Source organism: Doryrhamphus excisus, linkage group LG13 (genome assembly GCF_037039965.1).
Source record: "Doryrhamphus excisus strain RoL-2023G ecotype Guam linkage group LG13, RoL_Dexc_Guam_v1.1, whole genome shotgun sequence".
NCBI classification, from domain to species: Eukaryota; Metazoa; Chordata; class Actinopteri; order Syngnathiformes; family Syngnathidae; genus Doryrhamphus; species Doryrhamphus excisus.
Genome location: NC_136369.1, coordinates 19,574,619 through 19,600,616, shown reverse-complemented (window position 1 = coordinate 19,600,616; position 25,998 = coordinate 19,574,619). Strand labels below are relative to the sequence as shown.

The 25,998-nt window shown below is 42.3% G+C and overlaps 1 protein-coding gene across 1 annotated transcript; it reads right to left on the bottom strand.

The window, feature by feature from the left end:
* Positions 1-1,691: 1,691 nt before the first annotated feature.
* wtip (WT1 interacting protein) lies at positions 1,692-25,622 on the bottom strand. The gene is made up of 8 exons (XM_058089563.2): positions 23,828-25,622; positions 16,851-16,952; positions 7,944-8,011; positions 6,861-6,923; positions 6,172-6,302; positions 4,548-4,599; positions 4,407-4,475; positions 1,692-4,216 (listed from the first exon to the last, which is right to left on the bottom strand). Exons 1-8 carry the CDS (start codon positions 25,251-25,253, stop codon positions 4,064-4,066), a joined length of 2,064 nt encoding a protein of 687 aa, XP_057945546.2. The 5' UTR covers positions 25,254-25,622; the 3' UTR covers positions 1,692-4,063.
* Positions 25,623-25,998: the final 376 nt, after the last annotated feature.

The following is a 25,998-nucleotide window of genomic DNA, read 5'->3' as shown; positions in this document are numbered from 1 at the left end:
CGCATTCAGTAGTACTCATCACGTGTGTGGATCTGTGTTTCAGTGTGTGTGTGTGTGTGTGGGGGGGGGGTTACCTCCGCCAAGGAACTGCCTTTGCTGCACTTTCTCCTTTCATGGTGGTTAGGATTTTATCCAAACATTTTAATGGAAAATAAATTTGAATTAGCTGAAAAAAAATAATCGCTACAACATTTTTCCATTAAATATTTGTATTAAATATTTCACATTTTTATATTTTATAGAAATAATAAAAATTACATGTTTATATACTAATATTATTGGATATTTGGAGTATTTTTTTAATTAAAAATACATTTGACAAATAATAAAAACAAAACAAACAAAATACTTTTACTATTTTGCGATATATAAGCCAACATTTTTTTAATGAAAAACATTTCAACATTTTATATATATTTGGCAAACAAATATTATTTGTTATTTATACATTTTTTTAATTAAATATGTATTTTATTATATAATTCATACATTTGGAGGATATTTTGATATTAAATTTTTTTTAAATTAAAAAATATATTTAAAAAATTTCACATTTTTATATTAGATTATATTTTATAGAAATGATAAAATTTACACATATATATACTAATATTATTGGGTATTTGGAGTATTTTTTTAATTAAAAATACATTTCCCAAATAATAAAAGCAAAACAAACAAAATACTTTTAGGTTTATAGGTTTTAAATATAAGCCACATTTTTTATGAAAAACATTTCAACATTTTATATATATTTGGCCAATCAAATATTATTTGTTATTTATATATATTTATATATTTTCTAATTAAATATTGTTTATGATATAATTCATACATTTGGAGGATATTCTGATAATATAATTTTTTTTGTAATTAAAAAATATATTTCATAAATGCTGAAAAAATTCCTACTTCAATTTTCAATACTTTTAGGGACAAATGTCATGTAGTAAATTATTAAGCATATTTTCCAAATTTTAATTGAAAAAAGTTATTTTTCCAATTGTATATATTATTTTTAGAATATTTTCCAATTGGCCAAACAAGTAATTTAAACATTAGCTGCTATTTATATTTGTTTTCAATGAAATACTTTTATTTTGTGATTCATAAATTTGGGGGTTAAAAATGAAGGATTTTTGGAGGAATTTTAATTAACTAAAATATATTTCATAAGTAGTGAAAAATATATATTTCCTCAATTTTGATGACAAAAAAGATAATTGGCTAAACAAATAGTAGCTGTTATTTATATATTTTTAATTAACTATTTAAACATTTTTATATTATTAATTACTATTATTATTACTAAACAATATCCAAAATATAATAGTAATTTGTATGCTAGTATTATTCGTACATAATTGATGAGGATATTTTTCGATAAAAGAATATTCTAACTGTATTACATGATAAAGGTGTCCCGTGTGCAGTCATCCGGAAGCCTTGGCGGAGGTTTGTGCCATGGTGCGCCGTGTGATGGCGGTCCACGTTAGGGTCCCGCCGCGCTGCCCTGCAGACGTAGCGGGGTGCGGGTCGTGGTCCGGCCGCTCGTGCCCACGGCTCGTTGGTGTCGCGTGTAAGTTTGGAGATTGGGGGGGGGGGGAAAGTGCCAATCAAAAGGACAAAAATGAAAGGTTGACATTCTCATGTCTCATGTTTCCACCCGCAGTGGCGACGACGCAATTAAAAAAAAAAAAGCTCAGGCGGGACCAGCTGCTCCGAGGTAAAAAAAAAAATCGTTAGAGCCACAAAATTGAGTCGTCAGGTGACTAAACGTCTTTTAGTACCAGATGGATCACATGAGGCTAACCGCTAACATTATTGTGCCTGGCCCTAGTTTGAATTTAGCCAATTTTTACCTCCGCCAAGCGCAGCATAAAGCACAAGCGCAGCAATGTTAGCATCGCTAGCATGCTAATATTAACATAGTAGCATTTTTAGCTCTTTTCATGGGTAGAAACCAGGGGGAAGTGGTGCTAATATAGCCAATTTTTACCTCCGACAAGCACAGCACAAAGCACAAGCGCAGCAATGTTAGCATCACTAGCATGCTAATATTAACATAGTAGCATTTTTAGCTGTTTTCATGGGTAGACACTGAAATGCACACTCAGGACTATCATGCTAGGTGTTAACATGCTAACATTGGTGTATTAGCATTGTTAGCATGCTAACATTAGCATTATGCTAGGTGTTAATATGCTCATGCTAGCATGAGCAGACTAGCATTTTTTTAAATTTCCATGAATATGACACTCAAGACCCTTAGCGCTATGTGTTAGCATACTAACATTTTTAGCATTTTCATTATGCTCAGTGTAAGTAAGTTAACATTAACATAGTAGCATTTTTAGCTGTTTTCATGGGTAGACACTGACATGCACACTCAGTACTATCATGCCAGGTGTTAACATGCTAACATTGGCGTATTAGCATTGCTAGCATGCTAACATTAATATTATGCTAGGTGTTAGCGTGCTCATGTTAGCATGAGAAGGCTAGCATTTTTTTGCAATTTTCATAACTGACACTCAAGACACTTAACGCTATGTGTTAGCATCCTAACATTTTTAGCATTTTCAAGGGTAGGCGCTGAGCTATTGTGCTCAGTGTAAGTAAGCTAACATTAACAGTAGCATTTTAGCTGTTTTCATGGATAGACACTGAAATGCACACTTAGTACTATCATGCCAGGTGTTAACATGCTAACATTGGCGTATTAGCATTGCTGGCATGCCAACATTAGCATTATGCTAGGTGTTAGCATGCTCATGTTAGCATGAGCAGGCTACCTTTTTTTGCAACTTCCATGAATATGACCCTCAAAACACTTAACGCTATGTGTTAGCATTGTTAGCATACAAACATTTTTAGCATTTTCAAGGGTAGGCGCTGAGCTATTATGCTCAGTGTAAGTAAGCTGTTTTCATGGGCAGACACTGAAATGCACACTTAGTACTATCATGCTAGGTGTTAACATGCTAACATTGGCGTATGAGCATTTCTAGCATGCTAACATTAGCATTATGCTAGGTGTATGCTAGCATTATGCTAGGCAATTTTCATGAATATGACACTCAAGACACTTAGCGCTATGTGTTAGCATGCTAACATTTTTAGCATTTTCAAGGGTAGGCGCTTAGCTATTATGCTCAGCGTAACATTAGCATGTTAGCATTGTTTAAGTTTTCACAGTCAAGGAATCTAAATATGTAGATAAAATAAATGTAGAACTAATATTTATGGTGTAAATCACAATATGTGGGGCAACTATGGTGCTTGGCGGAGGTCTGCGAGTTTTTAGATGAGTTTTTCCAGGCTACCAAAGTCTACTGTCTTTTCAATAAAGGGTCAAAATGGCCGTTTAAAGAGTAGTACTGTTAATTTACGTGTTATCGTGACATCTTTCGCGTGTTTTAAGGCCTCCAAAAATACAAAACAGCCTCGCCGTGATTGAACGTCTGGTACTAAAAGAACATCCGGAAGGCCGGTTTGCTCCGACCGAGGAATGTCACCTGACCAGAATGGTCGGGAACAACTACCTATGTGGAAAACATTTGCAATATATAGATTTATATTCATATATATATGTATGTATAAAAGACAATCTAGCATTTCTGTCATAGTATTCGTTAAGACACACCTTGTGAATCTCTGCAGGTCTTCTACACGGAATGTTGGGGGCTGGGGCTCTGTTAAAAGGGGGGTGGGGGGCACTAACATAGCCGTCGGCTCATGTCAGTGTCAGCGGCTGCACGAAGAGCCCGCTCTGAAGGCACAGCACGGCCGCACCGGGCCTGTCCGGTCCAGCCAGCGACGGCCCCCCAGGGGTGGGCGGTCATTTAAATGTGTCGTTATGAAGAGCACAGAGTGAGCGGCCCCATGAAAGGTTCAGGAGGCATGACGTCACCCGGGAAAGGGGGGGCCCGTCTGGGTTAACACGGGAGCAGCAGTGTGAGTCCACCGACCCCGGGGCACCACCGCGCAGGTTAGCGTCAACGGACACCTCGAGGGGGAGGAGCAGTAGTGGGGGAGGGGTTTCCGGTTTTCCCTTTTCCCCTCACAGCTCAGTGACATGGAGGGGGTAGCTGGGGGGCGGCTGCGAGGAAGCCTGGGACTGCAGCCGGTGGATGTGGCAGCCGTGGCAGAGCAGGTGGGCGTCCAGCGGGTAACAGCGGTGGCCCTCCTCGTCGTTTAGCTGGAGGCCGCAGTCCTGACGTAAAGACGGGAAGTCTCGATTACGGAGAACGCCGCGTTTCGGTCGATGACCCTTTGCTAGGTTTCCAGTTGTCGTTTGTCTTAGCACGTCATTTGTTTGACAACAAAGCGGACATAAGTGATGATGCATGCGTTCACCGTAGCCAGGTATTGATTACCCATTTGGGGCTCGTGTGTGGGCTCACCTCACAATGGTAACACTCCACGTGGTAGTCCTTGTCCATCGAGACCACTCGAATGGTCTCCTCAGAGCCCTGATGAGACACACCATTGGTCAGACAAAACTGACCATTAAAGAGTAACCTCCGATGAGGTACGGTGTTTACCTGAGCTGGAAGGATAGGCTGATTGCAGGAGGAACACTTGGGAGCAAAAACCCTACACAGGGAAAAGGTAACAATAAATAATCATTTATTCATTCATTTTCTAATGCTTGAATGCAGGGCACATACAGACAAACAACCATTCACACTCACATTCATACCTATGGACAATTTGTAGTGGCTAATTAACCTAGCATGTTTTTGGAATGTGGGAGGAAACCGGAGTACCCGGAGAAAACCCACGCATGCACGGGGAGAACATGCAAACTCCACACAGAGATGGCCCGAGGGTGGAATTGAACTTGGGTCTCCAAGCTTTGAGGTCTGCGCGCTAACCACTCGACTGCTGTGCAGCTTATAAATAAAAATAAAAATAAAAATAAAAATAAAAATAAAAATAAAAATAAAAATAAAAATAAAAATAAAAATAAAAATAAAAATAAAAATAAAAATAAAAATAAAAATAAAAATAAAAATAAAAATAAAAATTCTGCGACCCGAACGTGGAATTGGACCATCCCTTTCCCGGAGGAAAATGGATAGATGGATTGATAATAATAATAATAATAATAATAATAATAATAATAATAATAATAATAATAATAATAATAATAATAATAATAATAATAATAATAATAATAATAATAATATTAGCATCATTATATAATAATAATAATAACTAATAATAATAATAATTTTATTAGCATCATTATATAATAATAATAATAACTATTATTACTATTATATAATGATACTAATAAAATATTATACATTATTATTATTATTATTATTATATAATAATAATAATAATAACTATTATTACTATTATATAATGATACTAATAAAATTATTATAGATTATTATTATTATTTAATAATAATAATAATAATAACTAATAATAATAATAATTTTATTAGCATCATTATATAATAATAATAATAACTATTATTACTATTATATAATGATACTAATAAAATATTATACATTATTATTATTATTATTATTATTATTATTATTATTATTAAATAATAATAATAATCTATAATAATTTTATTAGTATCATTATATAATAGTAATAATAGTTATTATTATTATAATATAATGATGCTAATAAAATTATTATTATTATTATTATTATTATTATTATTATTATTATTATTATATAATGATAAAAATAACATTATTATACATTATTATTATTATATCATCATGCTAATACAATTATTATTATTATTATCATTATTAATTGTTATTATTCTTCTTATTATTATATAATGATACAAATAAAATTATTATTATTATTAATTATTATTATTATTATTATTATTATTATTATTATTATTATTATTATTATTATTATTATTATTATTATTATTATTATGGCATGGTGTGTGACCCCTTCTGGATATCTTATTTTTTGTCACACAAAATGTCGTTTTTCAATGAAACTTTGTATTATTAAGCAAGGAAAAAAACATTGCCCCCTAAAGCTAAGCTAAAGCTAATGACTGGTTGGGCCACCCTGAGCAGCAACTACTACTTTAGTAATGGAGAGCCGATGGAGAGTCCCTAAAATCCTGTTTCAACGTGGGTCTGTCTCACTCGATACAAAGGAGGACGTTCTTACGTGTGGTAGTCTTTGACGCAGTAGATGTTGTTCTCCACGTCCACGGTGAACGGCACGCCGTCGAGACCCTCCTTACAAACCACGCAGCGGAAACAGCCTGGATGGTAGGACTTGCCCAGCGCCTGGAGGATCTTCACAGCCACAAACACAAACCGAGGCAGGTGAGAACTTCTCTCAAAGTCAAAGCTGTCACAAGCTGTTCTCTTCCTGGAGAGAACGGTCAGCCCACCAACCAAGGTTTAGCAAGATGCAAGCGATCCCTAAGTGAAATTCGTACGTCTGATGTGGAGGCGGTCCCAATGATCAGGAAACATCCTGCTAACTCTTTGTTGGTGTATTGGTCAGGTCTGGTTTCAACCAATCTTGGCTAGGGTGGCTGAGCACCTCAGCCAGACTCAAAACAACAAAACATTCATTTCCAAGTGATTGTGTTATCTCGCTTTGTGTGAAGAGGCTCACGTTCCTCACTTTGTCACGTGTCCAAAATTAAGTGTTCTAAGTGGTTAACTTTTTTTTACACTTGAACGAGTATAAAAATAGTACGTAAAAATTCTGCGTGTAGTTAATACACGCGACAGTTTGACCCTAAAAACAGTTTGTGTCTATTTACATTATTTCCTCATTCTGAAGTCAAACAGTGTTCTGTTTGGTTCCAACCGAGCTAGCTTCTTAGCTTCTGTGTTTCTTACCATTTCCATGATGAGGTGACCGCACACGAAGCACTTCTCGGCCGTCTGCTGGAACCCAGAGTACTGTGGAGGAAATCAGATGCTAAAAATGCTATTGTTTGAAAGTATTAGCCTTGATTGGATATAAAAAATATATAAGTACAGATGAAAGAACCTAAGAAAAAAACACATGGGGAGAACATGCAAACTCAACACAGAGATGCCCGAGTGGAGAATCGAACCCAGGTGTTCCCGATCTCCTGACTGCTAACCACTCGTACACCGTGCGGCCCAGAAAATGCATATTTAAGCAAAATTTTAATATTTTTTGCAGAATGACCCACACTATAGGGGTGTTATTTTATCTCTAGAGGGCTCTAATGTTAATAACCATACTTGTTCAAGGCCAAGTTCTTGCCCACAGTTTGTTTCATATGTCGTCAACATGTTTTCTATGCTTTAACTACAAAAAAATGTGATTTATGTATAAGGAAAATTAAAAATCCCTCACCCGTTTGGGTCTGGAACCAATTAACCGTGATTAAACGAGGTAAATGTATTTAGCGTATCTTGAATGGCACTTTTTTTCATAGTTTGGCTTGTGGGCGTTATAGGAAAATAAAAGACCCCAATACAATACAACATTAACCCTCATATCACATCTCAGGTCCGGATGGACCATCTGCCGTCACCTCCTCCCCTGCTGGGGGTGGCGGATCCACTCGCCCCCTCCCTCCTTGTTGTCTGATCTCCAAACCTCGAGATCATCCTGCTTTAGATCTTAAGAAGCAGCAAATGAAACTGGACACGCAGCAGCTTTGTGAAGTAGAAGGCTTCACTACACATCTTAAAACGATCCTGAATCATGAATCATGGGGGTGGTCTCTAACTCTAATTGTAGTTTCCTCTTATTGGGGTAAAGAATGTTTTCTGACAATCCACCGACTTTTAGCTTGTTTGCTTTGACGACACTTGTTGCTAGGCAGAATTCATAGGGCTCGATCATAGCTGCCCCCGTCGGCGAATGGAAAAAATTGTCATATGGTGTCAACTAGTGTGTAAAACATCAGTGGCCATATAGCAAACCATTACGCAGTTACACACCAGAAAGTCCTCCTCGCAGTAGACTTTGCCGTTGACGTTGTAGAAGGCTTTCCCTCTCAGTCGTCTCCCTAAAAACAAAACAAAACAAAAAAGTTAAAAATTGATTTGGGGGATAGATGTTGTAGATGTTTGGGGGAAATTAAACAGATTGTTCACAGTTCCATGTTTGTGACATTTGTGGATAATGGCTCTCACTGTAGTGTGCTGGAGTCCCAACGTTTTATAACTTCTTCCAAACTGATAGATCTGAATTAATCTCAGTTATATTTGAAAGGAGGGGGACATCATCTTGTATCCCTGCTTATTTTCATTGATGCTGCCGTGGCAACGCTCGCATATCGGATTTAATCTGTCCGACTAAAAGTGGCAGCGGCGGCAGCAAATCGGCGCCGCAGAGCAGATGGTCGGCCGAAATCAGTCGACATTGTGCCTCAATTTAATTACTCCGAGCACTGATCTCAACAGGAATCCACTCACGGGACATCCACGATCGATACAGCAGACAGCTCCGCACCCTGACAACATCCCTAACCCCCCCCCCAACACACCCTCTCCTCTTCCTTCTCCTTTCCGTGCATTGTGAGCAGTTCAAAAACACGCCGATGATAATAATAATAATCATCATCATCAGAATAAACAAGAAACAGGAAGTCCTTCCATGACACATAGTAGCACTTTCTTCAACATTTGTTTGACAAAGAAACTCGTTTTTTTTTTAGTAATTTTAGACATGAAACAACATACACTACCGCTTAAAAGTTTGGGATCATTTGCAAATTTAATAATAATAATAATAATAATAATAATAATAATAATAATAATAATAATAATAATAATAATAATACATTTTATTTGTATAGCACTTTTCAAAATACTCAAAGACGCGACAGACAAACAGAAAACACGGGGGCATGCAGGGTTTAAGAAAATAAGGTCCTATGTAAAATAAAATAAAATAAAATAAAATAAAATAAAATAAAATAAAATAAAATAAAATAAAATAAAATAAAATAAAATAAAATAAAATAAAATAAAATAGGCCTACTATCAACAACTGTCAGTCCTCTGCATCAATCTCCTGGTATGGCTGCTCATCCAACTTCATCATTTTATAAGGCTAATAGATTATTAGAAAAACCATATAAAAATCTAAACTAAAACTAAAAACTCTTACCATGCTGTTAACTACTCCCTTCAAAGAGTAGCACAAACTGGGTCTAACAAGGACAGAAAAACGACGCCTCACAGGTCGTCACGTGGGACCTGTACTAAGTAGTACCCGTCAAAAACACCAGTGTCAATATCAACAGTGAAGCGCCCATTTCAGGATGCTGGACTTCATAGCAGGACTGCCAAGGAAAAAAAAACCAAAATTTCCAAGTGATCCAAGTGAAGCTTACTTTGCACTGAACAGGAAGTCACGGTGTGGATGCTTTAATGCTGTTTAGATGACAGCGGGTATAATTGATATTGTTGCTTCCCACTGCGTAGCAATAACGAGATTAACAATACTTCAACACATGTCGGCAAAAATTGACCCATTTTTCACAGAAATGACCGATTCTCTAATTTTATGTCGACAGCGACTTAAGCCTTATGCATTATTTTAGCTGTTTGAAGATGAACTACATCAGCAAGTTGAAGTATTTGTCATTTTAGAAATAAGGACTTAGTATGTTCTCTGTTGGCGGCATTATGAATTATCCTTACTGGCCTTTTTTGCAGCACATTTAGCGAGTGAAGATTGCTTTTATAGTTATTAGCCCATATTTCCACACAACAAGTAAGATATGGTAGAACCAGAGAGCAATAAAGAGTGTGGAGTGACTTCTGATTGAGAACAAAATTTACTTTGTTTGATATTGAAATATTTCTGGCCACCTTATGTTGTATATTAGTAATATGAGGTTGTAATGGAGATGAAGAAATTTGATAAATAAGGTGAAAAACACGACTGAAATTTAGAAACAACTCATAGCAAAACACAAAGGCTTCATTCACCAAAATCTAGCAGCATGAATTTGATCAAAAAAGATAATTCCGCAACAATCTGGCTTATGCGGAACTCCACCCCTTTCCCACCCGGGTGATGACTTCACCCAAGCCTGGTGGACGCCGCACACGGCTCTCATAAATCTGCTGGATTAGTAGTCAGATTTAATTGTTGTCCCGGGCCACAGTTTTATGGGTGTCCCCGCATGGGAAGAAACGAAAGACACGGCACCCCCCCTGCCCCCCTGTCGTATCGTCCTCTCATTTAACAGTGAAATTTATGCAATCGCTATATTTCACACACAAACGCCGTGTCACAAGTGCTGGGAGATGGTCATACATTAAGGCACCGCCTAAATGGCCCGAGCGGCCGAGGAATGCCGCGCACACAATAGGTGGGACTTTTAAGACTCGGGGACTGGGGAGCAATTAGCATTTTCGCTCGCGCCCGGCAAAGAGGCCGTGCGAAGAAGCCACACTTGTTAAGAGACGGCGTTCCTCAACAAAGCCTCACTTCGGAGAGGGCCAACCTTGGCGAGAACAGTGAGATTATAGAGGGGAGTGCGCGGGGGTTGCGAGGTGTCAGAGCAGGCTCGTCTGTGGCCCCTGCTTGGAGGTTTGGGGGTCTGGGAGGTGAAACACAAAGGCCCCGGCGTTGACGACTGCGCGGTGCGCTGCTAGGGGAGCGGGCCGACTGAGCAAACGGGGACATTCCTTCTGCCTGAGGTCACTAGCTGGTCCCATTCAACACCCCCGCCGGTACCTCTCCAACACTTGCCCTCGCCCAGGACAGGAAGGGGGAGCCCAGAGTTCCCCGCCTCAGTCTCCTCCGGGCCTTTTGTTGAGGATGTGCCCTCTTTTGGAATGAGAAAAAAATAGCACAAAATTTGGGTTGTTTTTATTTTTGGTATTATTATTATTATTGTCAGTTGTGGAGCATGGAAGTATTGTGACGGTCCAGGGCTGCATGAGTGCTGCCAACACCGAAAGTGTCACTAACAACAAAACTAGCACCTTTTTTGAATTATTATGGAGTCACTGATAACTGTGTCTTGCTTAAAGTCAAGCACGGTGTTGGTCATGTCGCCGTATGGGGCTGCATGAGTGCTGCCAACACTGGAGGTGTCACTAACGACAAAACTAGCACCTTTTTCAATTGTTATGGACTCACTGATAACTGTGGTTTGGTTAAAATCAAGCACGGTGGTGGTCATGTCGCCGTATGGGGCTGCATGAGTGCTGCCAACACCTGAGGAGTCACTGACGACAAAACTAGCACCTTTTTGGACTGTTATGGATTCACTGATAACTGTGTCTTGCTTACAGTCAAGCACGGTGGTGGTCATGTCACCGTATGGGGCTGCATGAGTGCTGCCAACACCGAAAGTGTCACTAACGACAAAACTGGCACCTTTTTCGATTGTTATGGAGTCACTGATAACTGTGGTTTGGTTAAAATCAAGCACGGTGGTGGTCATGTCGCCGTATGGGGCTGCATGAGTGCTGCCAACACCTGAGGAGTCACTGACAACAAAACTAGCACCTTTTTCGATTGTTATAGAGTCACTGATAATTGTGTCTTGCTTACAGTTAAGCACGGTGGTGGTCATGTCGCCGTATGGGGCTGCATGAGTGCTGCCAACACCGAAAGTGTAAATAACGACAAAACTGGCACCTTTTTGGATTGTTATGGAGTCACTGATAACTGTGTCTTGTTTACAATCAAGCATGGTGGTGGTCATGTCACCGTATGGGGCTGCATGAGTGCTGCCAACACCGGAGGTGTCACTAACGACAAAACTAGCACCTTTTTGAATTGTTATGGAGTCACTGATAACTGTGTCTTGCTTAAAGTCAAGCACGGTGGTGGTCATGTTGCCGTATGGGGCTGCATGAGTGCTGCCAAAACCAGAGGTGTGCATGAGTGCTGCGGTTCACTGAGGGGAAACGTGAGCATAAGAAGACTGTACTCCAGCTACTCCTCACCAGTTGGGACCACTAGCTGCCGTCCAACCCTTGAGGGACACAGGAGGAAATGGCAAACAAACCACATTCCAACGCCGTCTTATCCCAAGTTCCAATCAAAGGATAATCAAGGCAAATGGGGAAAAGATGCGAGCGAGTCGGTCGGTCTGGACACTGGGTTTGAACAAGTGGCGACATGCAACGCTTTCACTGGAATGACGTTCAAGACCCAAAATGGTTTCATAGTCAACATTCCAGGAAAACAGTGCTTCCCAACCTTCTTTTTTTTTAAACAGGATATAAACTCCACTTTTCCCTTCAACGTGCACCCCCCCCCCCCCAGCCCCCACTGGGATCACACTTGTAAAGACACCAGGTCACAATTTCTAAACACAATATTTCCTTTAGTTGTTCCTAAAGACGTAACAGGAACAAAGTACAATGTTTCCTGTCATTCCAAGATTCCCACTGCCTGGAAGGTATAACTGTCTTCTACTTTTAGATGGTTATTTTTACATTAGGAATGAGTCATCATATTAATGACTGACAATTTGCTTCACACGAGGGGAAAAAAAAAACATTGCAAGGAAAACATGAAGCTTCAGAGCGCATGAAGTGTCCTTCAGACCAAAAGATGGCAGGCCAAAACAAACCTTGAACAAACGCTCATTCAAGGCAGCTTCATTGGAGGGGCGGATAAGCACGACTGCCACACAGCAAAAAGGCCCACGGTTTGATTCAGACTCACGGAATCACTGTCCACGTATGATTGGATGGCAGTTCCAATTGTACTGTCGATGGGGGCGCTCCTTTTCATTTTTGGGGGGGGGGCTGCATGAGTGCTGCCAGCACCGTAGGTGCCACTAACGACAAAACTAGCACCTTTTTGGACTGTTATGGAGTCACTGATAACTGTGTCTTGCTTACAGTCAAGCACGGTGGTGGTCATGTCGCCGTATGGGGCTGCATGAGTGCTGCCAACACCGGAGGTGTCACTAATGACAAAACTAGCACCTTTTTCGATTGTTATGGAGTCACTGATAACTGTGTCTTTCTTACAGTCAAGCACGGTGATGGTCATGTCACCATATGGGGCTGCATGAGTGCTGCCAACACCATTTTCTTTTTTTTTTCCGTGATCACATTTACCCATGGAGGACATAGCATCGGGAACAACCTCAAAGAAATGTATCTTTTCACAAAAACCTGTTTTTCTCCCTTTTCTACTGTAGTCGGGAGCTGATATTTCCCTGAAACTTACCTATGTTCTACTGCTGATTACCAAAGAGCAGAGAAAGATCGAAACAAAGTTTTTTTTCTGATGAAAGACGTGAGTCTAATCTTTCTTTTGGTAGGTTCCGTGTTCATATAGCCATAGAACATAATAATCTGTGTGCCTTGAAAGATCAGTCTTTTGAAAAATGGCTGGGAGAATCGAACCTTCAAGTTAGGCAATGACCATCGTAGCACCTATATCAATTCTGCGCTTATAAAGGTTGCATTTACTTCCATGATCTTTGCTCGGGAGCTTGCGTAATCTGTCGGAGCCACATTTCCAGTTGTGCTCAGGTGTCCTGGGTGCTCCCAGGGGACCCGACCGCCTGATCGAGGTTCCTCCGTGGAAGGTTGGCTCAAGTGGAGGAGGGTCGTTTGCATTCTCGGCCGTTTCATGAAAAAGGGTGCAACCATGGGAGTAAAAGCCAAAGAGGACGGCTCAATTATGCACGGTTAAACAAAGACCAAAGCTACCGGCGTGCAGCGTCTCATCGCTCGCTCGCCCCAAAAGGGAAGACCCTACTTTGGGGCCCAACATCATCAACAACAACAACGCCAAAACAAATACTGTACAGAACATACGAACGCAGCATCTTATAAATCACCGCCTTGTATTATGACAAGAGCAGGAACTCTTGAAACGTCACAGCTCGGAACCCTAAAAAGAAAAACATTCCCATTGAGCGGACGGGGTCAAACGATCCATCACTGTAGTTTACATGAACCATAAACCACCTCGAGTGACGGGACGGGCAAACAAGCAGCACCCAAAGTGACTTGTTCGCTAATGGCCGACATGATTTTCCCAACTAAACGCACCAATAATTCTCTTAGCAGATGTTTGGTTTGTGTCAAACGGCAATAAAAGTTCCTTAAAGCTGTTTTATGATGCCATCCCACCACCAAGCAAAATAGCCCGGGAATATAAACAGAGGAAATGCGACTCGGAGGCCAGGTAGTAAAAAGGTTGCATATAAACTCAGCTTTATGATGCGGGTAATGCAGGTTTTACTAATTTGACAAATATTCCAGCTTTCTTCTTAAATAATCTTTGGAAATATTCTTTTCATAATATAATTCCAATAATATTTTCACTTTACTCCCACTTTATTTTCCCCCAATTAATTACAAAAAATGTGTTTGTTTCTTTTTTATTTCTTTCTTTTTATTTATTTTTTGCTAATATTACCTAATTATTACATAATATTACATTATTAATATTACATTATTACATAAAATAATGACTTATTTTCTCACTTTTTTCTCTTAATATTTTGACTTTATTCTTGTAAAATTACTGCAATTTTTTTTAATTTTTGCTTTTTTTACATGTTCTTATGAAATTCTATACATAATTATATATATATATATAATTTTTAAAAAGTATAGAACCGTACTTTTACCGTAACCCCCTACGTCAGGGGTGTCCAAAGTGTGGCCCGAGCGGCGTTTATAATTAATAATTATATATATATATATATAATTAAATAAATTATACAAATTAATTATAATTAATTATTCATTATTATTAGTATAATTAATTAATTTTATATATATATATATATATACATTTACAAATATATATACATACACATATATACACACACACATATATATATATATACACATATACCCCCACACACACACACACATATATATATATATATATATATATATATATACATATAGTCCTGAAGTAGGGGGTTACGGTAAAAGTACGGTACGGTAGATACGCGTATGGACATAAGTTACATAAGTTTTGTAGCATATTCCTCTCCTACTGTACTGAAAATTAACCGAACCTTGACCTTAAACCGAGGCGCATACCAAACGGTAATTACAGTGTACGGTTACAACCCTAATGTAAACACAAGAACACACTAAAAGGATCAGGTACCTGGACTCTACTTGGTTCAAATCCCACAAACCCCGCAACTGGAAACCGGCCCCTCTTTCTTCTTCGGACACAATAAAACAGGAAAGTATGCGTGTTCGGTTTCCGTGTGAATTTATAGGCAGGTCTTCCAGAGCCGGGAGGGCCGCGGGGCGGATCGGTATCCGTGTGGAGTGCACGTATGAATGGGAGCAACCTGGATGAAAAAGCTCTTTCCCGACATCTTCCTCTTGTTTCCCCTGGAAATGGGAGAGGTGGGTGGCGGAGTCGGGTGACAGGAACCACCCAAACACACACACACACACTTTCTAGACTCTGGACACACACTGTACTTGAACTCAATTCATTATTGAGTCGTATTATTTTGCCTGGGCTGCACGGTGGTCGAGTGGTTAGCATGCAGACCTCACAGCGAGGAGACCAGGGTTCAACCATCTCTGTGTGAAGTTTGCAAGACACAGTTATCAGTGACTCCATAACAATCGAAAAAGGTGCTAGTTTTGTCGTTGGTGACACCTCCGGTGTTTGTTGGCAGCACTCATGCAGCCCCATATGGTGATATGACAACCACCGCGCTTGACCGTAAGCAAGACACAGTTATCAGTGACTCCATATCAATCTAAAAAGGTGCTAGTTTTGTTGTTGATGACACCTCCAGTGTTGGCAGCACTCATGCAGCCCCATACGATGACATAACCACCACCATGCTTGACTTTAAGCAAAACACAGTTATCAGTGACTCCATAACAATCTAAAAAGGTCCTAGTTTTGTCATTAGTGACACCTCCAGTGTTGGCAGCACTCATGCAGCCCCATACGGCGACATGACCACCACCGTGCTTGACTTTAAGCAAAACACAGTTATCAGTGACTCTATAACAATCTAAAAAGGTGCTAGTTTTGTCATTAGTGACACATCTGGTGTTGGCAGCACTCATGCAGCCCCATACAGCAACATGACCACCACCGTGCTTGACTTTAAGCAAAACACAGTTATCAGTGACTCCATAACAATCGAAAAAAGTGCTAGTTTTGTCGTTGGTGACACCTCCGGTGTTTGTTGGCAGCACTCATGCAGCCCCATAAGGCGACATGACAACCACCGCGCTTGACTTTAAGCAAGACACAGTTATCAGTGACTCTATAACAATCTAAAAAGGTGCTAGTTTTGTCATTAGTGACACATCTGGTGTTGGCAGCACTCATGCAGCCCCATACAGCAACATGACCACCACCGTGCTTGACTTTAAGCAAAACACAGTTATCAGTGACTCCATAACAATCGAAAAAGGTGCTAGTTTTGTCGTTGGTGACACCTCCGGTGTTTGTTGGCAGCACTCATGCAGCCCCATACGGTGACATGACACCACCGTGCTTGACTTTAAGCAAGACACAGTTATCAGTGACTCCATAACAATCGAAAAAGGTGCTAGTTTTGTTGTTGGTGACACCTCGAGTGTTGGCAGCACTCATGCAGCCCCATACGGCCACATGACCACCATTTTTCAGATTTTTTTTTTTATCAGCAAAAACACAGCTAACATTACTCTCTTTTAAGAGTTTATTATTCTGAGATTATTCAGTTCATAATTCTTAGATAGCTCCATCCAGACTGATTAGATGCTCCAATACTGTGTATTTTAAATATGCCTTAGGGTGTGTATCAGGATGATCCATCCGTCACTATGGCAACTGCAGATACGGATGCGTTTGAGCCACACTGGTGGTAAGCAGGCCAGTTTGTTTTGACTCTATTATTATTTTTTCATAATCTGACTCACCGCAGGAGCAGCAGGTGAAGCAGTTGGTGTGATACAGGTTCCCCATGGCCTGGCAGGCTTGGCTGGCTCCGTATACGCCTTTGCCGCATTTGACGCAGATACCTGGTCAAAGACACACAGACAAAACAAACAGTTGCACATAACTTACAGGCATAATATATTCATAGTTAGGGCAAAGAAAACCTGTTTATGATTTTCTAAAGACAATCATTACCATTATTAGAGCCCTGTGAACATGAAATAACCCCCCTATAGTCACCTTTACCTTGCTATTATTCTTTTATTTGCAAATAGACAGAAATGGCTTCCAACATTAGCAAGCTAGCAAGCGATCTAGTTTGTCGCCAATTTATTTACTGTATTGTAAACTATAAAAAGGGTTTAAAAAGTGGAAAAAGAAGCCAAATATGTACCAGTTCCACACCGAATGGGAGGAGAACTTCTGTTCACTCTACCATGGCTGACGCCATGCAGTGAAATCTATTAGCATGTCCCAAAGAGATAGCTGGATAGCTACGTTATTGATCTTTAACATTAGCATTTTTTCTTATGTTAGCATTTTTACTATTTTGAATGTTCAAGGTTAATATGCTAACTATTAGCATGCAAGTATGTTAACATTCGCGCGTTAGCACTGTAGCTATTTTTTCAGGTATTATCTTACATAACGCTTGCAGGCGCTAGCATGCTTGATGTTAACATGCTAAAAAATATGGTTTGTGTGTGTTTGTATATTTATTCCTTCATAGAAAGCATAGACCAACAACAACACACCACGGTGACCTTGTAAAACGAGATAAAAACAACAATGGGATGTAGCGCTAGCAGTCTGACCAGTTCCCAACAAGACGACCTAGCCTGGGGTCACATTCCTCAAGAAGAGCAGGGTCAGTCCGGGGTCACGGCTTCGACAGGACACACGAAGACACCCTCCGACAGTCCAACCGTCAGTCCATTAGCCTACAGGGCTGTACTGACTGCGCCCCGACTCGACTGCCTAGCAACAAGCGGCCGTGCTAGCATGTGATGTGACCAGGAAAACAAATCCATTACCGCCCCCGTTAACTCGTCCAGCTAACAGGGTTGTGATATAAAAGAGTCAGCAGGATTATTATCATTTACAACTTACAACTCATGTCACATGACCATCTAATTTTGGTGCTAATTTTGTCGTTAGTGACACCTCCGTTGTTGGCAGCACTCATGCAGCCCCATACGGTGACATGATCACCACCGCGCTTGACCGTAAGCAAGACACAGTTATCAGTGACTCCATAACAATCGAAAAAGGTGCTAGTTTTGTCGTTAGTGACACCTCAAGTGTTAGCAGCACTCATGCAGCCCCATACGGCGACATGACCACCACCGTGCTTGACTGTAAGCAAAACCCAGTTATCAGTGACTCCATAACAACTGAAAAAGGTGCTAGTTTTGTTGTTGGTGACACCTCCAGTGTTGGCAGCACTCATGCAGCCCCATACGGTGACATGACCACCACCGTGCTTGATTTTAAGCCAAACACAGTTATCAGTGACTCCATAACAATCGAAAAAGGTGCTAGTTTTGTCGTTGGTGACACCTCCAGTGTTGGCAGCACTCATGCAGCCCCATACGGTGACATGACCACCACCGTACTTGACTTTAAGCAAAACACAGTTATCAGTTACTCCATAACAATCCAAAAAAGTGCTAGTTTTGTCGTTAGTGACACCTTCAGTGTTGGCAGCACTCATGCAGCCCTTTATGGCGACATGACCACCACCATGCTTGACTGTAAGCAAAACCCAGTTATCAGTGACTCCATAACAACTGAAAAAGGTGCTAGTTTTGTCGTTGGTGACACCTCCAGTGTTGGCAGCACTCATGCAGCCCCATACGGTGACATGACCACCACCGTGCTTGATTTTAAGCCAAACACAGTTATCAGTGACTCCATAACAATCGAAAAAGGTGCTAGTTTTGTCGTTAGTGACACCTTCAGTGTTGGCAGCACTCATGCAGCCCCATACGGTGACATGACCACCACTGTGCTTGAATTTAAGCAAAACCCAGTTATCAGTGACTCCATAACAACTGAAAAAGGTGCTAGTTTTGTCGTTGGTGACACCTCCGGTGTTGGCAGCACTCATGCAGCCCCATACGGTGACATGACCACCACCGTGCTTGAATTTAAGCAAAACACAGTTATGAGTGAATCCATAACAATTGAAAAAGGTGCTAGTTTTGTTGTTGGTGACACCTCCGGTGTTGGCAGCACTCATGCAGCCCCATACGGTGACATGACCACCACCGTGCTTGACTTTAAGCAAAACACAGTTATGAGTGAATCCATAACAATTGAAAAAGGTGCTAGTTTTGTCGTTAGTGACACCTCGAGTGTTGGTAGCACTCATGCAGCCCCATATGGTGACATGACCATCACCGTGCTTGACTTTAAGCAAAACGGTTATCAGTGACTCCATAACAATCCAAAAAGGTGCTAGTTTAGTCGTGACTGACACCTCCAGTGTTGGCAGCACTCATGCAGCCCCATACGATGACATGTAGTAGCTTTCTTCCTCTGTCTAAATCCAGTTGTAATCACAGTGTCCACCCTTTACAATCACTGATTACTTCCTCCCATTGTATTCCCCTTCCTCGCTATCTATACACGATGCTACTATTGTCGCCTTGGACAGGGTTTCCTGTTTTTGTACAGAAGTTGAACACAGCGAGTCCTCACTGTCTTGTTAAACACGAACCATCAGCTGTGACGTCATGTTTGTCCTTTGTCATTTTCACACCAATTCAAATGTGGCCGGTCAGTTGCAACATGAATGAGTGAATGAATGAAATGACGCTGGAGTCGAAGTCCAATCTTCAAATTCTCATTTGGTTACAGAATAGTTGTGTGGTAAAGAAGTCATCATAATGTCTAACTGCCATGGAACTCAGACCTCCTGCGGTTGGTTAATATGAACACCCAGTTCTCTTGTCATTCTTCCAGACCAAACTATTATTATTATTATGATATATATTCAACAGAATATTATTAAATTAATGATATTAATAGGCTGCACAATGGACGAGTGGTTAGCGCGCAGGCCTCACAGCTAGGAGACCCGAGTTCAATTCCACCCTCGGTCATCTCTGTGCATGCGTGCTCCCCGTGCATGCGTGGGTTTTCTCCGGGTACTCCGGTTTCCTCCCACATTCCAAAAACATGCTAGGTTAATTAGCCACTCCAAATTGTCCATAGGTATGAATGTGAGTGTGAATGGTTGTTTGTCTATATGTGCCCTGTGATTGGCTGGCCACCAGTCCAGGGTGTACCCTGCCTCTCTTGACCCAAGACAGCTGGGATAGGCTCCAGCACCCCCACAAACCTCGTGAGGATAAGCGGTAGAAAATGAATGAATGAATGAATAATAATAATAATAAAAAAAAGGGCAGCACGGCGGTCGAGTGGTTAGCGCGCAGACCTCACAGCTAGGAGATCATGGTTCAATTCTATCCTCGGCCATCTCTGTGTGGAGTTTGCATGTTCTCCCTGTGCATGCGTGGGTTTTCTCCGGGTACTCAGGTTTCCTCCCACATTCCAAAAACATGCTAGGTTAATTAGCCACTCCAAATTGTCCATAGGTATGAATGTGAGTGTGAATGGTTGTTTGTCTATATGTGCCCTGTGATTGGCTGGCCACCAGTCCAGGGTGTACCCTGCCTCTCTTGACCCAAGACAGCTGGGATAGGCTCCAGCACCCCCACAAACCTCGTGAGGATAAGCGGTAGAAAATGAATGAATGAATGAATAATAATAATAATAAAAAAAAGGGCAGCACGGCGGTCGAGTGGTTAGCGCGCAGACCTCACAGCTAGGAGATCATGGTTCAATTCTATCCTCGGCCATCTCTGTGTGGAGTTTGCATGTTCTCCCTGTGCATGCGTGGGTTTTCTCCGGGTACTCAGGTTTCCTCCCACATTCCAAAAACATGCTAGGTTAATTAGCGACTCCAAATTGTCCATAGGTATGAATGTGAGTGTGAATGGTTGTTTGTCTAAAAATGAATGAATGAATGTATTAATAATCTTTAACTACAAGAAAAACGAAAAAATATCACCTTGTTAACAGTATCGTGATATATCGTATCGTGAGCCTAGTATCGTGATACGTATCGTATAGCCAGATTCTTGCCAATGCACACCCCTAGTAAGAACAGTGTTCAAAAAACTGCATGTCCAATCCCTCATGTGCCCGTTTTGTGTCTTTGTGTGGCAAAGCAGGATGTTTTGCATTTGCCGGAGTTAAAAATAAAACGGCACCACATTCCTCCACCTGTGAGCTGCCCTGTCGCCGCAAAAAAAAACCCCAAACAAATCTCAAAAATGCACATCAATGACAGCAGCAATAAAAGATGCCCAGTGATTACCATTCAGGTCAGGTGATCAGACTTGACTCCCCCTCCCCTCCTTATAAGGCTCTGTCTGGCCCGCCTTCCGCTAAGGATCTGGTAGCACCCGACTCCCCACTGGCTGGTTAATGAAGGGCTTTACACCGTGGGGGTTCGGGGCGGGCGGGGGGTAAGCTAAGGGGACGTACTGGTTGGGATGACGCCGTGCTTCAATTGCAGGCTTGCATGGACGCGTCCAGCTGTTGATTTACAGCTTCTTCACCGCCATCACAACAACAAACCGAGGCTAAAGAGCCGGACGCTGGCAGCCGCTACGACCAAACAATCCATTTCTTCACTGTCGCTACGGAAACGGATATGTCTCTGTTGGGCTTTTTCCGATTGCATTCAGCCGACCTTTTCCTGTGAAGGCGATTTAGAGACCTCAATGAAGCGTGTAAACAAGATGCAACCCCTATTGGTACCCTTACGCTGGTTGGTACCCAAGTAGTTTCCCATATCCAGGCAATTCCCAGGAAGTACCCAGGGCACCCTTGTGGTAGCGTGCAGAACACCTCCGCCACAAGTATGCAGCATAGCCTAAACCCTAACGGTTTAGGAAATACGTAAACCGTTGTCCAAAGTGTAGAACACGGAAATGCAAAAATACAACATAAAGGAATAATGTACACAGATAAAGCTGATCCATCCATCCTCAGTAGGATCCCGGGTATGCTGGAGCCTATCCCAGCTGTCCTTTGATTGGCGACTCAGTCTCTGTGAAGAATGTGGTCACAGTGGTTCTTTAAATATTAGGATACTATTGACAGATTCTGGCAAGGGAATCCTATAATCATCTTTATTATGCGTGTGTCTGCGGTCTATTTGTTCACAGAACGCACACAGAACAAAAAACAGCTCTGCATCTGTCTCCTTGCGCCCCGCGCTGAGGAGGTGTTCAAGCGCACTGCGTATTTCTGAGTCACAACTTTGATAAAATTCAAGAACAGAGTCTGTTAGAACGGGACTGTAATTTAAAGGTTCCTCGTTAACACGGGTTCCAGAGGGAACAGATTGAGGGTAACACACCTGCTATCAATCAATCAAGATAATGTTAAATGTTTATTTGTCAATTTCATTTAGTGGCAATTTCTGCATGTAATACTGTTAGAATTCTCTATAAAATGTGTTTTTTTGGAAATATTACTGGATGTCGGAAGGTGTTGATTTGATTTTCATGGTTTCTGAAGGGGAAAATGTCTTCAGTTTTTGTACTTTTCCTTATTTGTCTGACCTTTAGGAACGGATAAATGATGAAAAGCAACAAAACTGTTTCCTATTCCCTTCAAGGATTGGCGACTCAGTCTCTGTGAAGAATGGACAGTGGTTCTTTAAATATGAGGATACTACTGACAGATTCTGGCGAAGGAATACTATTATCATCTTTATTATGCGCGTGTCTGTGGTCTATTTGTTCACAGAACGCACATCTGTCTCCTTACACCCTTTTTTTCCCAAGCACTGCACCCCGTGCAGAGGAGGTGTTCAAGCGCACTGCGTATTTCTGAGTCACAACTTTGATAAAATTCAAGAACGAAGTTTGTTAGAACAGGACTGTAATTCAAAGGTTCCTAGTTAACACGGGTTCCAGAGGGAACGGATTAAGGGTAACACATTACCTGCTATCAATCAATCAAGATAATGTTAAATGTTTATTTATCAATTTCATTTAGTGGCAATTTCTGCCTGTAATACTGTTAGAATTCCCTATAAAATGTGTTTTTTGGAAATATTACTGGATGTCGGAAGATGTTGATTTGATTTTCATGGTTTCTGAAGGGGAAAATGTGTTCAGTTTTTGTACTTTTCCTTATTTGTCTGACCTTTAGGAACGGATAAATGATGAAAAGCAACAAAACTGTTTCCTATTCCCTTCAGGGATTGGCGACTCAGTCTCTGTGAAGGATGGACAGTGGTTCTTTAAATATGAGGATACTACTGACAGATTCTTCTGGTATGTTAACATAATACGGGTCAATTGGGTCAATTGATTAACTAGCATGATTTGTTAAATATGAGAATACTACTGACAGATTCTGCCGAGGGAATACTATAATCATCTTTATTATGCGTGTGTCTGCGGTTTATTTCTTCACAGAACGCACATCTGTCTCCTTACGCCCTTTTTTTCCCAAGCACTGCGCCCCGCGCTGAGGAGGTGTTCAAGCGCACTGCGTAAGTACTAAGGGAGCGTCTGTTAGAACAGGACTGTAATTTAAAGGTTCCTAGTTAACACGGGTACATGTAATACTGATAGAATTCTCTATAAAAGGTGTTTTTTGGAAATATTATTGGATGTCGGAAGGTGTTGATTTGATTTTTTATGGTTTCTGACGAGGAAAATGTGTTCAGTTTTTGTAGTTTTCCTTATTTGTCTGACCTTTAGGAACGGATAAATGATGAAAAAGTGATGCTCTGAGTTAAAAGCATGATCACAGGAGACATGAGCAAATCTCGCGAGACTTCACAGCTCAGTGAGAATCTCAAAGAATCGTGATAATAAAGTGAAAAGACGATTTTTGAACGTTGTGTTTGGGCGTGACCACCTACCAAAGTATTCCTTCTTCATGTGCATCTCCAGCTCCTTTTCCAGCTCCAAGGTGAGCGCCTCCAGACGCCTCTCCGCCTGGCTCGGTCCGCTCTCCCGGCTCGGGGTCACCTGATAGGGCAGCTTGAACCTCTGGCCCGCCGAGGACGTTTTGGGTCCCGCGAGGCCGTTGCCAAATGCCGAACCAGGAGTCATTTCCAGCGTGTTCTCCTGGAGATGGAGGCGACCGTGTATCCCGTTTGAGTCCCCGAGCTCCTGCATCAGAGAGTCATCATGTCCCGCCAGAATGGAAGCCCTGGGGGAGGGCAGCTGAAGGTCCGGGTAGGCGCTCATAGATCCCCTGGAGCTGCGGGAGCTTCTCGAACTGTGGCTGGAGATGCTGGAGCGCGGGCTTAGCACGCAGTTGGCGCTCGCCCCGGGTCTGGAGCTCCCGTCCTGGCTGCAGAAGCTGGACCTCGGGCTGACGATGAGCGGAGCCGAATGCAGCACGGCTCCGTCAAAGTCATCCCGGGCCACCGGACCGTACCGAGAGTCCGAGTAACTGGATCTGGGGCTGGTGGTGAAGGAGTACTGGCTGGCCGTGCTGGACCTGGGGCTGGTGTGCCTCTGGTCGTAGCCCATGCTGATGCCGCTGGTTCGGTTGCTGCTGGGCTTGCTGCAGCAGTCGCAGCTGTTGAGGCTGGTCCTGGGGCTGGAGTGCTTGCTGGTGTCGCTGGCCGTGCTGGCGTAGCTGGACCTGGGGCTCAGCACGCCGGAACCCTCGCAGTGCGCCAGGCTGGACCTGGGACTGTTGGTGTAGCGATCCTGGCCGGGCACCACCAGGCTCGCCCGCGGGCTGCTGATGCTCGACCTGGGGCTGGCGTGCTTGCTCTGGTCCTGGGAGGACACGGAGGACGCCAGGCTGGAGCGGGGGCTGGCGGCGCCGTGCCTCCCGTCGATGCACATGCTGTTGCACCTGTTGCCGGGCAGAGGCAGCGGCTTGTGGAGGGCGTCGAAGGCGGAGCCGGTGCTGTACCTGTGCACCTCCAGCGAGTACCTCCGCTGCCTGTCGGAGACGCCGGTGTAGCACGGAAGAGCCACCTCGGACTTGCAGCAGCCTTCCTCGCCGTAGCCCGTCTCTCTCTGCGGGGCGCAGAAATCCACAGGCACGGTCCTGTTGCACTTGACCGGCCTCACCGGAGCCGCCGTGTAGACTTTATTCCCGGTGGTGAAGTTCTCCACGGTGTGATGCTGCTGCTGGAGCACAGCGGTGCCATTCATCGCGCTCCTGCCGCACTCCACCGGCGGCGGCTGCGGCGGCGACGGCGAGAAGTCCAAATCGCGTCCGATCACGATGTCTCTCCCGGCGGCGTACATTCCGTCGTACAGGGAGAGCTCGTCCATCATTTGGCTGGCCCGGAGAACCACATCTTGCTGGTAGTCGTCCATGTTTTTTTTTTTTTGTAGTCCGGAAACAAGTTGCGAGCTAGCAAAGCGGACCACTAGCTGAGCTCCATTTGGGAAACAAAACACACAGAAAAGGGAAAATGTGGCGGTGCTAATGTCGGCATCGCCGCCCTCGAGACTTCCGCCGTGGCTGCCTTTAAAAAAAACTCTTTCAAGCGCGACGGTTTGTCAACTTGAGTTTTTTTTCTTGTTGTTAAGTTGAAAGGTCCTTACAGTCAATGGCGCGCTGCGCGGAGGAATTTCACCTCACTTTGGAGTTCTACATTTCTCCCTACGCGCACTCGTGTGGAGAACAAAGTGGACAAAAAAGAAAAAAAGACACAAAGACACGATACGCGGACGCGTGTTTGAGAGAGGGGGGAAAATGGAGGGTTAAAAAAGTCTTTTTTTTCCAGCGCCGGTGGTGGGAGGGGGGACTCGTTCGCGATAAAGGAATGCGGGGGATGGAGACGGGATGCGCTTTGCCCCTGTGGAATGTGGTTAATGCTGCAGAGAAACAATGATTGCCACCAACTCAGCAAGGGGCTGTCGGCCCTCCAAACACCACACTTTATACTGACAAAGACAGAGAAAGGAGATGTTTCCATTCCAAATAGCAAACGTATTCAAAGCTCACCTGGTCGGGAGCCATTGCAAGTGCATTTATTAAAAAAAACACACACAAGTTCAGCAGTTTGTGTGCTTTGTATTAAAAAACAATCATTACTGTCACTGGGAGTCCACATTT